This window comes from Acomys minous, assembly GCF_964271855.1.
Source record: "Acomys minous genome assembly, chromosome: 3".
NCBI classification, from domain to species: Eukaryota; Metazoa; Chordata; class Mammalia; order Rodentia; family Muridae; genus Acomys; species Acomys minous.
Genome location: NC_140485.1, coordinates 73,327,199 through 73,343,169, shown reverse-complemented (window position 1 = coordinate 73,343,169; position 15,971 = coordinate 73,327,199). Strand labels below are relative to the sequence as shown.

The 15,971-nt window shown below is 42.6% G+C and overlaps 1 protein-coding gene across 16 annotated transcripts in view; it reads right to left on the bottom strand.

Annotated features, from left to right (window-relative positions):
* The window catches only part of PTPRT (protein tyrosine phosphatase receptor type T), a 1,106,784-nt gene that overhangs the window by 119,653 nt on the left and 971,160 nt on the right, over positions 1–15,971 (bottom strand). For 12 of the 16 annotated variants that reach the window (XM_084776217.1, XM_084776209.1, XM_084776218.1 and 9 more), the window contains one exon: positions 3,146–3,294. In XM_084776217.1, coding sequence (XP_084632343.1) covers positions 3,146–3,294 — 149 coding nt within the window. Of the gene's footprint in view, positions 1–3,145; positions 3,305–15,971 lie in introns of all 16 variants that reach the window. The other 4 variants (XM_084776208.1, XM_084776221.1, XM_084776216.1 and 1 more) reach the window with 1 other exon arrangement.

Sequence of the window (15,971 nt, the reverse complement as noted above, 5' to 3'; positions counted from 1 at the left end):
AGAAAGAAAGAAAGAAAGAAATCCCCAGAGTGTGTTTATAGCTGCAGCCTTAAGATGTGTAGAAAGAATTCTAAAATATTCAGTGAGCCAAAACAAACTCAACATTTCATAATAATTGAATATAACTAGTCAATTGAAAATTGTTTTTCTGTATTCTAAAAAGGAATATCTTGAAAATAAATATGTATATTCAGATACATAGGAGTGCATATGGTTTGGTGTATGCATGTATGTACAAACGTAAAATGTGAGCACCACACACACACATACATCCAGCTGTGTGGGAAGACTAGCCTTGACCTTTATAATGTCTCCTCAGTTCCACTGAATATTCTCTTTTGGGAAGAATCCAGCTAAGTCTTCAGCAATTTTGTCATGAGGATCTAAGTTTTCATCCACAGTGAAAACAGTGGTGATATTCTTTTTTGAAAGCCAAGAAATCAGTGTGACCTAGGTTGTTGTCCTCTATGACTATCAAGCTTGAGACTAAATACCGGCAATTTCAGGGTCACAGTGATTGTCACGCTGCCTGAACTGTAATCTTTGAGCATCTGAGGTCTTCCCAGGGCATTTTTTTATAACAGGAAAAAAGGGTACACATGAGGCTGTGTTGTACTAGGGTCATTTTCAAGGCTACACTTGTGATGCTCAAAGTGGAAGAGCTGGGGACGACTCAGTGCAACTTGGTCAACCTTTCTTCAAGGACACACTAAGCCCGTTTCCTAGGCAGCCTCCCAGTGCCTGTCCAGTTCTGTGTCTGTCTCCCAATTCTGAATCTTGTGAAATCCATGAATCCAGGTAGTTTGCCCAGATTAAAGGTCAGGAAAGGACTACGCGCAGGGTTAAACAGATCACAGATAATCTCTTATCTCTAAGAAGATGCAAAAACCAGATATTTGTTCATAAGATCATCAGTATATTTTTATATTTCTGTCTTAAACTCCATTATACAACCTTAAGTGGTATTCAAACTTAGACTCTTCAGTAGGGTAGAGTGATATCATGTGGCTGTTGATAAAACTGAGAGCAGCAAACAGTACCACTATATATTGCATCTTTTGCCAAAATAATTAACTTAAATGAAATCTGATAGAAAATCAGATTGTAGACCACTCTATGGAACAACTTCCCCAGACTTTAGCAAAAATGTCATATTTCTAAAAGGGAAAATAAGGCCAGGAGACCATAGGAAAGCCAAAAGAAAGAACAAACCAAATGCAACGGGAGTGTCTTAGCTGGATCCTGATTTTACAGCAAAGCATGCAGAATAGTCTGGGGACACAAGGGAACTTTAAATGTGGACTTCTATCTTCTGTATCATTGGATCAAGGTCACATTTCTCAACGAAGACTAGTTCTATTGTGGTCTGTCGAAGGGCTGTTTTACAGCATAGGAACCACACACCCAAATCTCTAGAGGTGGGGTGTTCCAAAAACTTCAACTTAACTTCTAAATAGCTCAGAAAATTGTGTTATGTTCAGTGAGAGAAAATGCAGTCGGATGTCAATATTGAAAAAATATCAACTACTGGTGAGTGCAGGCAAAGGGTAAGACTTTTCCTTTTTCTCAGCCTCTTTTGGGGGGGATGGGGAGGGTAGGTTTAAACTAATCTGTCCTCCCAAAGACAGCACTCCTACATTTGAAAATAGTCATTGCCTTCCTCAAACTTCTGCGTTCTTAACCAGGGCATCTCTAAGGACCATCTGGATGGTGAAACAAAATCCACAGGCCTTTGTCCTATCCATCTCTTATCCACAAGGAAATTTGGCTCAGAAAACCTTCCAAGCCTCATGCTGCATTCCAGCTTAGGGATCTTGTATCCATGAGACATGATCTATGTAACTCTTGGAAGCTGAGATAAACATATTTTACTTCACTAGGATCAGCAATACTAAGTATCTCATAGGGTTATGGTGGAAACAAGAATATATATATTTCTTTTATCCTTTCACTTTCTCAACACTCCACATCCCCCAGACAGACCAGATATAAAGGGGTCTTTACAAACAGGGTTTCCTCTGTCTATAATGCAGAAGACCTATAGTGAAATGTATTATCCCATTATTAAATCCAGGAAAGAATCAGCTTATATCATGGTTCAAAGAATAGAAGCAAATGCAACTTTCTCAAACCAGGTCACCAAACCAGGCTTACAACTACCTAGCTATGGCGTTCGCCTTTCGATTAGTCAGTCATGGAGTCTAAAGTACTTATATCAGCCAAGAACACCTTAGTAACACTGCATGAAAGTGAAGAGTGTCTTGACTTAATAAAACCAACCAAGGCTTGGGAGGAACAGCTTCCAGTATGGGCATGGAACCCAGCTGCCTTGGAATTTTAGAGATTATTTCTTTAAACTTCAGTTTCTTCAATATTAGGGACAGAGACAGAAACATTCCATGACTCATCTACTTTACCCAGAAACTGTGAAATAGTTTTGAAACTTGTCAGCCACTGACTTCAGTAAGGTATGCTTTTTTTGCTTTAAGGTCACATCCTCCTCCTCCTCCTCTACCTCCTCCTCTTTCTTTGTAACTATTATTATTTTTAATTACCTGTCTCTATTTAGGATGATGTGTTCCCATTCCATCTGCTTAGGCATAGAATCTAGTTGGTTCATTTTTTAAATATACGTTGATTATGGATCTGTGAGGACATGTGTATGTTCACATGCATTCGCCTGTGTGTGCATGCGAACGCATGCGACATTAGCAGTTTTTAATCTTGTAACTACCTCAAGCATCCCCTTCCTTGTTTTTTGAGGCAGGGTCTCTCATTGGACTTGGCACTCACGGATTAGGCTAGATTGGCTGTCCAGCAAGCTCTAGGGAATCCTACTGCCTCCACTTCCCCAGTGTTGAGCTTACTGGAGCATGCCACCCACACTAATTTTGTACTTTGTGTACTGGGGATCCAAACTCAGGTCTTTAGGCCCATGTGGCATGTTTATTGGCTGAGCCACCATTCCTGTCCCATAGTCTTAAATACTCCCCTTACTGCAGGTTGGCCTACCCTAAAGCTTTGTCAAGAGGAAGACCCTTCATCTCTGATATCCCAGGAACTATGCATAAGGGATGCCACAGGAGAGGCATCAGGGCCAAAATTGACCACTGGTACTCCATTCACCTTGGTTGGCTTGACTTACTGAATCCATTAACATCCTGAGAACTGGAGGAGAAGCCTTCATCATTGCGGTTGGTGCTGAGCTTGGCGGTGGGCTTGTCAGTTGAGGCCACGGGCCCCATCTCCCTCTGGGCTCCACTCTGTGTCTCCTTCTGCTTCTTAGCCAGCTTCCTTTGGGACATGTGCAAGGGAAAAAACCACAGTCAGATGGATCTAGTTGCATCAGAGGACTGGGAAGGCAGGTTGGTGTCTTTCCTCATCCCCCACTCTCAACACCATATTTAGTGCATTCAACAGAAACAGAGGCAAGGGCCGGCTCTCTAATGTCAGGGTTAAGCAAACACAATCCTCCAAGAAACTGCAAATCATTTTCATTTAGTAGGTAATATGCAATGTAAATAGTTATATTTATAACAATGGGCATGCTATATATTTGAGTTTATAATGGGAAATCATTGAGACTTTATGATATGTCCCCTGCTTTCTTTTTAGAGGGAGGAAAAGGTCAGGGTCTCTCTGTTATTCCCCACACATCTAAACACCATTGTCAACAGTCCCACTATGAGCTTCTTTCTCTTTTTCAATTATATCAAACAACAGAGACCTTTATTCCTCACTAGGGGAAAGGCTTCTTCTATGGACCTAAATATCTATTTTACTTATATTTTAACCAATAGGGCTTAGGTACTTCATAAGAGATATAGTTTAGCCTTTCTCAGGGATTGCCTAATGAAACAATCCACAACTGAGCAGTAGACTAAAATAGGGATTGGTGGGGGGTAAAGGTTAGTCTTTTACCGCAAAGAAAAAGAAGAGAAGCCATTGATGGATCTGAGTCATAGACAATAGTCCCAGAGAATCAGGGAGTCATTTATAGTCATAATAGTGTTTAGGAGTAGTTCTCAGCGTTTGGTATAAATCTGGATAACCTGAAGATGTAAGATAGCACCCGGAGGCCTAGATGCAGGACAGGCACATAACTGCCAAGATCTGCGGGAATATGGACTCCAACTATTGAGGCTAAACCTCCTTTGGCACTAGGCAGACACGGGTTCATAGCCTACCACTGCTGCCTGCCTGGGGCAGGTTTCCTGATCTCTGTCCATCCTGATCTCTTCTACGCATTGCAGCGAGTAACAGGATTATCCTCCTACAGACATAAGGATTAAACGAGGCAGCATATACAATACATGGAGCACAGTGCCTGGCACATAAAGGACATGGTTGTGGCCATTAAATTACTGCTGACTCAGCTGACCAGTCTCCAGCAGTCCCGCTGTGGAATTCCATCTGTCTTTGAATTATACAAAGTGACAGCGACTTTGATTCCTCGCTGGGGAACTAAAAGGCCAAAGGTTTCTTCTTTTATGGATTGAAAAATCTATTTTACCTACATTTAAACCGTTGCAGCTTAGGTATTTCATAAAAGATAAAAAAAAATATGATGACCTTTCTTGCCTGTAGTCCCTATGGGTTTCTCCAACATGCATACACCTAAATATAGTCATTATGTTCCTATCAGATGAAAATCTGTGGGCTAAATAAGCATTTCAGGATGATTTTCTCTGAATCTACTGCTCAAGTCATCACAGAACCTGGTTTCAACTTTACCCTTGGTTATTCTTGTCTCACTCCAGAAAGAACAGGCATCCTAAGGGGGCAAAGTTAAATGTAACATAGGAACAATTGTCCCAATCATGAGATAGGTCATGCCAAGAGTTAAGGATACTCCTGCCACAGCAAGCACAGAAGGAAAGGACAGCTCTTGATGGAGAAGTTTTTAGAAGACTTTATCTGGGACCAGCTCCTATCTGACAGCCTCCTCCTAAGAACACGGGTCCAATGTGCAGGTCTAGATTATATGGAATGGTAAATGACACCTTTAAATGACGACAGTTTGAGAAGTCTTTATATATAAAAAGAGACAGGAAATCCTGTTTCCCATCTAAGGTCCCAGAGAGAGACAAGCAGAGGAAGCTATAGCCAGAACCCTAAGAAGAGAGTTGAGAGTAGGCAAGATGGGCTGAGGTTTTCTCTTGAAGGGTCTGGTCAGTCCTAGATGAGCACACAGAGGAACTCATGGGACAAAATACCCAGACTCCACTTTCCCCAGCCTCTGACTTCCCTTAGCAGCTCTCACTGGCCAAGTCTAATTAAGAGCTACAGGCATCAACAGATTCCTCTATTGTCCCTGCAGAACACATTCCTGCAGTAGGAACATGGCAGAGAAAAGGACAGGGTGAATCTGGGTCTATGAATCTGAACCGAGAAGAAAATAGCTTTTATGGTTCCTCATTTGGCCATAATTTGAAGATCAATGCAGCCTAAAGTAGAATTCATTTATTTATTCTTAAAAAATTGGCCTGAGGAAGGAATTGCACTCAAGAAAACAAACACAGTTTTGGTCATTAATAGATTGGGCACAGGCTGAGTGTTGTGTCAGTAAAACTACTCCAGGTAGTCAGAGAAAGGACAAGAAATGATGGCTGGCCCAGCCTGGCCCTTCCTCACCATCACCAGGCAGCCAACAGGCAAAGAGAGCACCAACAGAAGAAAAATGGACAATTTTGTAGCTGATGACATTTCAAAATTTTATTCTTCATTCGTTATCAAAAAAGAGTGTGTTTAAAAATGTATATGTGACCTTCTTAATCATAAATTTGAAAGAATATACAGCAGATATTTTGCTTCCATCCAAGCTCACTCACATTGCCCCAGCAGGAAATAAAAGGAAATCTGGTAAGAGAATTAACTTGAAAACTACAAATGAGTATGAATCAGAGGCTTTGATATTTCCTTGGGGGCAGAACTTTCAGCCAATCTCATTCCACTTAGGGTAAATAATATAGAGAAAGTTGTCTTCAACACAAACATTAGCTTCCAAAGGAATAATAATATCCAAAAGAGGTCTCACTGTTTCTTGGAAAAATGATATTTTATAGAATTTGGATAGAACCAAAGGGCGGGGATGCGGGAGAAAATCTGAGCTTCTCCAACAGAGGGGTATTTAAATATTTAAAAACTGAGCTATAAACGGAAACTATGTGGCATCTGTATTAGCCAGGTGTACGTAAAAAATGCAGGGGACAATGAACTTCTAAAGAGAAAAGGTTTCTTAGAAGTCACTGACTTAGCAAGCCCTCTCACTTGCTTTGCCTCTAGCAAGGGATGCACATTTTATATGTACCTGGCAGAGCAAACTGCTTAGGACAGGAGCCAGGAAACAAAATGATTTGCATAGGCTGCAGTCTTAAGATTCTCCCCCTTAAGCCTTACAGTTCCATAGCACCTAATAGCACTGTCCTCTTGGCCCAGGCCCTTTGGGTGATGGGGTGGGGCTTCTCCAAACCATAGCAGCATCTAAGTATCTAACCCAAAGTGTACATGTTGGTCATGGGAATCCTATATGAATGTCTTGGCAATAGAAAAACACAGCCTTAAAGGTAGAAATGCAAAAGGCATGGAAAAAAAGAAAACACAAACTCATAGTTGGAGGTCTACCTCTATGTTTTTTGAAATCAAAATTTAAAAATGAAAAAAAAAATCCCTACCAACAGGAAAAAGGTATTTTCCCTTCTGAAAATACCCAAGACCTTTAAATTATGGTCTAGGTCTCAGCTCGGTCTCCCATCCACACCTCTCAGCAAACAGCAACTATGTCCCACCCTACATTGCCCAATCCTCTTAGCCTGGGTGTGTTCTTATTCTTTCCCACTGGGCATCTCTCTTCGTTCTTCAAGCTGAAAGGCATCCCAATGTCAGACCTTCTCTGAGGCTTCTTGCTGCTCCCACTAACAGAACTGCAATTTTCTCCTCTCTGGCTGACTCATTCTTTGAACAAATATTTGAGCACATCCATGTACCAGGCTCTGCTAAATATAAGAAAGCAGTGTCTTTGTCACCTTGACCCTCTCTACAAGCCCAGAGATAAATGACAAAAAGAAGCCTTAAGTAGGTAAGTGCAGAAATGTAAAACCACAGAGACAGAGAATGCTAAGAAGAAATATTTGGCGCCACGAGAGAGTTAATGCTTTGGTTTGAACTCTGGCAGAAGGCCAGGAAAGGTTCTGACACCATGTCACCTAAGCACTCATCTATTCTCGTGATGCCCACCCCACTCTCACCCACTGGAAAGCACCTCTTGGGAGAAGGGCTTTTGACTCCTTGTACCTCCTCCAATTTCTTGCTGAGTATCTGGCACATAGCCCATGCTCAATAAATTTGTTGCACAAATTTCCATGATTTGAAGTGTAGAAAAGATTGTTATACTGTGCTATGTACAAATTATAACCACTTCAAAAGAAGGTAGGTACAACCAAAGGGAGGGGAAGCCCTGCACGGCATCAGTCTGTGCCTTGGGATATTTTGGGTAGATAGCTCAGCATTGCAGAATTACTGGAATGTTCATTGAAGTCTGGTTTTTTTTGTTGTTGTTTGTTTGCTTGCTTTTTTGTTGTTGTTGTTAGGGTCCTATAGAGCATCCCAAGTCAGAATATTAAAAACAAAACAAAACACAACTCCCAAACACCATAAAATAGTCACATGACTCGTGGGGTGGGCTTCTCAATAATGAAGGCATGGATCCTTAGGGCCTTGAACACTCAAGCACTTGTGAATTTCCTGAACTTGCAAGTATTTCTTTATTGGTTTTGCAATTCTTGTCAAATTGGGTCACAGGATTTCACCAGCAGGGGGTACCAAAAGCTGAGGAAAAGAGAGCACATAGGAGCCTATGGATTCCTCTGCAGGACGTTTCTAGAGGTAGAGACTGTTTCAAGGCAGCAATCTGAACCAGGTAAAGAAGTCTTCATCTCTTCCCTAAAATTATTTTCTTCCCTTTCACTCATGAGTGTGTTGGACAGGAAGTCCATGCTCTTTTAAACCTTTTTGCTGCTAGATAGACTATCCTGAGGAAAACAAAGCAAAACAAACCAGACATGAGTCCTTTCCAGTTCAGGGTCAGGATTCTCACTGCTGGAAGAGTTCATGTAGAGACTGGGAACTTTCTTGGAATAGAAACAACCAGGGACTCCCACATCCACTTTCACAAACCCCCGCCATCTCTTTTCATCCTGGATCAGGAGGATCCAGCTTCTTATTAAAAACCTTGGCAGTTCCACATAAGGATTCTTCCTGGAAATGACCAGCCATGTGTACTCTCCTGGGCAGACAGTGACCCAGAACTTTCTTCCTTCCCAGAGGTTTTTGTTTCTGGCCCACCTTTCACTAGCAGCCCTGGGCAGAACATCTTGGTAACTCTCAGACACTTGACCCTTGAAGCCACACAGTATCTTAGCCCATAGAAGGCAGAAAAAAAAAGAAAGAAAGAAAGAAAGAAAAGAAAGAAGAAACAAAAAATGTAACTGTGGCTAGGCACCAATGAAAAGGAAGCATCTTTCACACACTCTACAGCTAGAGTATACAAACATCTGTCTCATGACTGATTCTCTATCCACAAATGCCTCTCATAACAGGAACACAACATACCATATTTTCCGTTGTATAAGATGACTGGGCACATAAGATAACCCCCAACTTTTCCAGTTAAAATATAGAGTTTGGAATATACTTGCCATATAAGACTATGCCTTTTTCCCATGCACACCCTGTGCAGAAGACTCAGGCATGTGTCTATTTGCAGGCAGGGCACAGACAGCCAGGCACTTTGTTAAATGCCAGCAGACAGCCAGTTTGCCAGCCTACACTGCCCCTGTAAGGCATGCTCCACACTCAATCCAAGTCAAATGGGTGGGTTCTGGTGGAGAGCCAATCCATGCTCACGTTCTCCTCTTTGAGGTACAAGAAGATGTATGTAGCTTTTTCCTCAGTCATGGCACTCCTGACTTTATGTGCCGGACATATGAATCAAGCTGCAGGTAAGTACCAGTGTATAAGACCACCGCTGACTAGGCACAGATTTTTTGGAGGGGGTGTTAAAAAGTCATCTTATATGCCAGATAGTCTCCCATTTCACAGAAGGGACTCCCTCTTCCTAAGCCTGTACAGACGGCTCTTAGTCAAGGCACATAGCACATATGTAGGAGACAGAACACAGTCCCTGCTTTTTGCCTTTAAACTCGGACACCTGTTTCAACAGTCGTGTACCTCTCTTATAGGGATGGGATTAGAAATGCAAATCAGATGACAATACCGTATGCTTACAAACCACACACTTTGACTGCGGGACACTGAAATTGAACTGTAGGAGAGCTCAAAGTGTCTTTCCTGCTGGCTAGTTTTCATATAATGCCAGAAGGAAAAGCCAGCTACCACAGGATAAAAGCTATCAATAGCTTTACCCAGCTGTGCGCCCTATGAGCTGCAATACTAACCTACCAGGAAATATGTGTCCACCGGTGCAATAGTGATGACTGAAAAAGGGACAGCTGACAACTTTCAGGGTAGATTTGAGGTTTGCTGCAAGGTGGGAACTCATGCCTGGTACTGTAAGCCTGGTCACGGGTCCCTGAGAAGGAGGTCATAGACCCTAGGGTGACCATACTATTGCTGATTTGCTATGTGGATAAAGTGTCAAAATGACCCCTAAATATTTGTGTTTACACACATAGATTAGCACTTCTTTTAGCCCTGATCTTAGAAGTTTCTATTTAAAGCTGGCAGCCGTTAATGCAGAGACTCATATCGGGTCAAAATGATGAGAAGAACTGACTACCGGGTATTCATCCATAAATGAGACATCCATTTTTTTGCCTTCTCCAATGCTTAGAGAACACCACTGAAGAGGGGCAGAAAGAGCCCAAAGATAGGGAGGAGAGCTGTAAAATATTGTCTTCTGAACATGACGTGGCTATTGCACCCTCACACACACAGCAGTGGTGCTTGCCTGCGTGTGACCTGCCCAATACTGAGCCCCTCAACATTCCAATACGGAAGGGGATAGTGTGCATGAGGCCGCGTTCCTTTGGAGGAGGAGCAGGAGACAGTCAATAATTGCTTCTTCAGTGGTGTGAGCACTGGGAAACTGTACTTCCCCAAGTAAATAAACCCCCAGCATGCTCATGCAAGCCAGCTGATAAAAGTAATAGGATGAAGTAGGAGAGGAACTTATTGCAAAGAAGCAGTGGTTTGGCATTAGGGAGAGGAGGCAGGAGAAGGCAATGGTAATAGGGGGGAAACGGACAAAGTACATTATACGTTATATATTTGAACTTGTGAAAGTACAAATACATTTCTAACATGCAGATTTAGTCCTTGCTACACACAATTCCAATCTCTTACAAATGCAGCAGAAATCCTCCTTAGACCAAACTCCACTAACTCAGATTTCTTGCAACTGAGTTAGAGACTGAGCTCCATCAAATCTGAGTCAACAGTATGACTTGAGGACATGGGTATGTGCAGGGTTTGTAAGATATTACAACATTTTCCCTTGTACCTGGTTGGGGATGGCGAAATAGTTAATATACAGACAACGGTGGCAGACAGCCTGGCACCGAAACCTCCAGACTAGCTGTGTGAGTAAACTACCGTGCTACATGACAGCAGAGGCAGGCGCTGGGATGATGTAGCTTGCAGCCATGGAACACCAAAGATCACGAGTCATCACTGCATGCCATTTAGTTTTGTTTAATTTTTATAAGTGTATATGTTTATGTGGGTACACATTAACATATGTTTGATACTTGTGGAAGTAGAGGTCACCCTTGGGTGCTCTTTCTCAAGAACCATCCATCTCGGTTTTATGGAAGTGGGTGTCTCACTGGCCTAGACTCTGCTAAGGCTGCTAAGATGGCTGGCCGGTAAACTTAGGAAATCACCTCTGAATGCTAAGGGTACAAGTGCATGCAATCGTGCACTTCTTTTTGTTGTTGTTGTTGTTTTTTATTGTTGTTGTTGTTGGTTCTGGTGATCAAACTCAGGGGCTTATGCTTGCACAACAAAAACTGTACTGGTTGAGCCATCTCCCAGGCTTGAGTAGCAGCTCTGGTTATTTTAAACCATCTGGTATGCAGTACTTTGTTATTGTAGCCTTAAGAAACTAATGCAATTATAATAAAATATATAATGTGTATACCACACTCATTTAATAAGCAGTTGTCCTGCACTTCCTTTCTCCCAGGCACTGTTCAAAGACTGTAGGGACAATGTATCAGCTCTAATAAGTACATGCTTAGCAGCAGTACTGCCAACACGTCACAGATGAAGGAGCAGGACAGAGAGACTTTAAAAGATTTACATAACCTGCTGTCCTTCCTCTGAGTGCCACCAGGTCTCCCTCTCCAGGGAACATGGTCAAATATGAGGCACCAGAGTTTGTGTGAAAGTCATACCCCACTCTCCACTCAACTGTGGAGAATGTTCTGTCCATTGGCTAGATCTGGGTAGGCCTATATACGGGGGGGGGGGGGGGGGGAAGCGGAGTGGGGGAATCCCATTCAGGCACAGTCATAGGGGAGGGGAATAAGGGGAAAATGGGAGGGAGGGAAGAATGGAAGGATACAAGGGATGGGATAACCATTGAGATGTAACAAAAATAAATTAAAAATTAAAAAAAAGATTTACATAAAAATAGCCAAGCTTTCCAGAGGCAGAGCAGAGATTCCAACCCAGGCAGTCAAGTTTCTGGATGCTCTTTAAGATTTTTTTTTTCTTTTTTTGGTTATGTCATGCTCAATCAATGCAAACTGCTTGCTCATCTGGCTGCCGTCCTCCCAGGCAAACAGACACCCACACATGTACTTATCTGTGGAGAGTTCACAATACTCACTATGCATCCTGTCTGAGCCATGGCCTCTGTTAGGTACCTAATCTGAGACTGTGGGGCCTTTCCCTCTCTTTGAATTGGAGTTTCTCTACTTTCCCAAGGTCGACAAAGTTACACATGTAGCCACAGCATCAGCAGGTCTTATTATGGTTTAAATGCCCAAGGGACCACGAGCATCACTTTATCACCTCCACCCCTCTGCTGCCTTGCTCTCTATGTCAGTGCCTCTGAGGATAAATCTCCACTTCTTTCTCTTGACCATGTTTGTCTCTTTGAAACAGACTCTTCTTTTGCCTAAGGTACAGTTAGACCTCCTGACATGCTCCTGAGCTGGCACAGATCCAGCATAGCAGAGGGCTATGTGGGCGCTTCCATATGTGCCTATGGACACACTATTCTGGAACCCTGAAGCAGTGTCTAGTGGCAAACGCATGGACTCTCAAGCCAGACTGCTGACTCTCAAACCATAGTCTGCCATTTATTAACACTGTAGTCTTGGGTAGTTTTTTCCTTCTTGAAAACTCAGGTCTCCTCATGTATCAGCTAGTGTCAAATATTGTGAATTCTCTTGCAGCTTCAGGGTAGATGCTGTTATAAAGGATTCTACAGTACTTATACCTGGGCGTGTTACCTACAGAGTGAGTCTTATAGGAATATGCCTCTTGTGATGTTTCTTGAGGAATAAGCAACGAAGAGGGAAAGAGCACATCATAGGAAAATGAGAACAGAATCCACGGTTCAGATGCTGGGTGTTACCCTGAATGCTTTCAAGCCCCAGAGCTCTGAAAGTCCTGGGCTGGGAGGTAGCCTTTCCAACTTTAGTGCTATGGAAATAGTTTTGACCTTAGCCCTGCACTGCCAAGGTTGGAACTCTCTATGTGATCATGATAAAGTCTCCATCCTCATGGAGTAAAGAGACTTAATAATTTCTTCCTCTGTAGAAGCTTTACTCTTGTCTACTGCACGACTGTATGGATTAAATGTAGTCACTGTGGTTGAGGTGGTAGCTCAGTTGATAAAGTGCTTGCCTTACAAGCAGGAAGATAGGAGTTCAATCCTCCAGACCCCAGATATTAAAAGAAAGGCAGCATAGTGGCCCATGACTGTAATCTCAGTGCTGGGAGGCAGAGGCAGGTAAATGCCTGGTATTTGCTGGTCAACTAGTCTGGCCTACTAGGTGAGTTCCAGGCCAACGAGAAACTAGGAAAGGGAGAAATAATGTAATTATAATCTCAAAAAAAATTAAAAATGAAAACAAATAACTAAAGTGGATAGCATCTGAAGAATGACAGGGATTCTACACGCATGCACACACAACCTCATACACGCATGCACACACAACCTCATACACACATGCACCTACATGTTCACAAAAACGAATTCTCATTATTGTCACTATCATCACTACCATTAATGACTAAGCATGGAGTAGCTCTTCCTTTGGCATAATCTGAGTTTTGTTTTCATCTGCTCCCTGACAGGAACACTCCAAGGAATCAAAGTAACTAAACTTTTTCTGTCTTCACCTCTTGTCCTCCCCTCACTCCATGCAAATCTTGATGCAAATCTTGATTACATGACACCAAGCCAAAGTAGACACACCAGGGAAGATGCTGTCCTCCCACAGCTGTGCAGGTGTACAGTTTCTGTTTATACAAGTTTGAAGATATTGGATTATCTGGACTGGAAGGGTCCCTAGGGACTGCACCATCCTAACCTACCTAGAAAGCCCTTCCTTGTAAATAGCAAATCAGCAACACCAGCAACAAGGACCTAGTTCCTCTGCAGACAGCTCCTTAACAGAAGCACAGTGCCCTATGTAGGAGGGACTGCAACACACGTTAGTTTCTGTTTGTGTTTCTGTACTCCAGTACCTAGTTCCATACTTAGCAGGATTATTTTAAGTGCTTTTATTATGTTGAACGAGTGAATGGATGGATGGATGAGACTTTCACATTTGAAATTCCCCATAACATAAGATTCAACACTATTCTGTGCAAAGTGGCTGCACTTGACCAATTCATCCTCCTATGGTAGACACCGGCTTCATAGTGCAGCAAGGATGCTCCTGCCCGCACAGCTTGTATCTGCATCACAATCACCTACAACGTTTGCTGAAACAGGCAGGGTTGGGCTCCACTCTCAGGGTTTTGGAATTTGTAAGTCTAGGGTAAAGCTGAAAAAAAATTGTACATTTCCAAGTTCCTAGGAGATTGTGGGCTCTGTCCTTTGAGAAGTGTCTGTTTACAGCATGTCATCCCTTGCTCAAGAGAAGCATAAATGCTACTTCTGCGCTGCCTTTCGCTGTTAGTACCTGACACCACACTCAGACCCTCCCGCTGACACCGGGCTTAGAATGGAATACTATTTATTCAATAGATTCCATTTTCTTGAGATTTTATTCCAAGGAATAAAAACAATAGCAAAAATAAGGGACATAACATATATAATAAAATGACTCTGAGACACTGGTTCCTAGATGCACTAATTCCCTCAATTGTGGCACTGTTGATATTTTGGATGACACATAATGCTTGTTGGCATCCTTGATCTCAACCTTCCCTCACATATAACATAAACAATGTGTCTGGTTGGGTGTGCTGGCACACACTTTTAATCCCAACACTTGGGAGACTAAGGCAGGAGACTTCCCAGTTGGAAGTCAGTCTGTACCACACAGTGAAACCTTGCTTTCAAAAAGAAAAGATCTGTGAGCATTGCCAAATATTCTTGGGGTCAGAGTGGAGAATTTCTCCTACCAGTAGTACATATGTTTCAATGAAATACTTTAATTTTTCATAGATTCTACCGTGTGGCTAGTACCTTGAAAACAGCTTGAAGCTTCATAACACCACTGCAAAGTGGTGGTTATTTCCTTTTGTTTTATTGATGAGGACTCCTAGGGCCCAGGAGGGTTAATTCTAAACTCATAAAATGGGTAAAGGGAACAGGTGGATTTGGAGGCCAGTTCTTCAGTCGGCAGAGCCTGCTGCTGTCTCTTTCACCTCCTCTGGAGCCCCTATTTAACAGCCTTCAATCCGTTACAGCCTCATAAATGTCTAACAATAGGGAAGCGGTTCAGTAAATTATAATACATCCCCTGGATGGAATATTATGCAACTATTAAAATGATGGAGTGCCATTAAAGATGAAAACTATGTAAGAGCACGGAAAAACGCTAACTGGATTACATTAAGTTAAAATACTAAAAACTAAAACCGTGTCTACATTGTGATTACAACCACGAGGTAGTATGTCTCTGCGTGGATGGCTAATAGTAGACCGAGGACATTAAGCATAATTTTCCTTTCCTTTCCTTTTTGATATTCATTATTACCATAGCGGTTTTGTGATTTTTTTTTATTTCTAAGTAGTAGCAAGGTATTGATGAAACGCAGGATGTTAGAATTGCCACGGATCCACTTGAATTCCTGGAACTCGAGTTTCTCTGAGCTCACTGAATGTGGCAAAGGGTTGCCGGCATTATTTGCCTGAAATGGCATTATGACACGTATATTTTTGAACATAGGACTCTTTTGCTTCCTTGTCCAGCTTCCTCAAAGCACAACAAGCCGTAAGTGCAAGAGAAATACCTCTAAAGGTGTCGGGATAGGTCACTCAGGAAACAGGGGCCCTTAGGAACACGGAGTCTTAGAGCGGAAGCCATGTCTGCCTGTTGAAGGCACTGAGCAGTGTGCTGGTCTCATGTATTATGCATCAAGACTGGCCTGGCACCCTGGCCCGGCCGAGCAGGAGAAGCTTCGCGAAAGGAACATCTGATGAACTGATTGGTGTGTCAAAATGTCATTAAGGATGAATTAATGGACATGTTACTTTGGCCGTAAGAGACAGTGCCAGCAAGACATCAGGCAGCCGGCAGGCTGTTTTCCAGCCCAAGACAGACGGCGTTTTGCAATGGAGATTCATGGTCTTTATGCGTCGCGAGGTGCTTTGCAGGGAGAAGAATAAACAGAAATGCTCCAGCACTTAAGCACCATAAAATCACAAGCATGAGATAAATTAATTAGTGTACACCAAGAAGGCGGCTTGTCTGTCTGCACTTCTGGGGAAAGCAAGAATAGATGGCACTGGGCTAGAGATGACAGGTCCCAACACCAGCCTC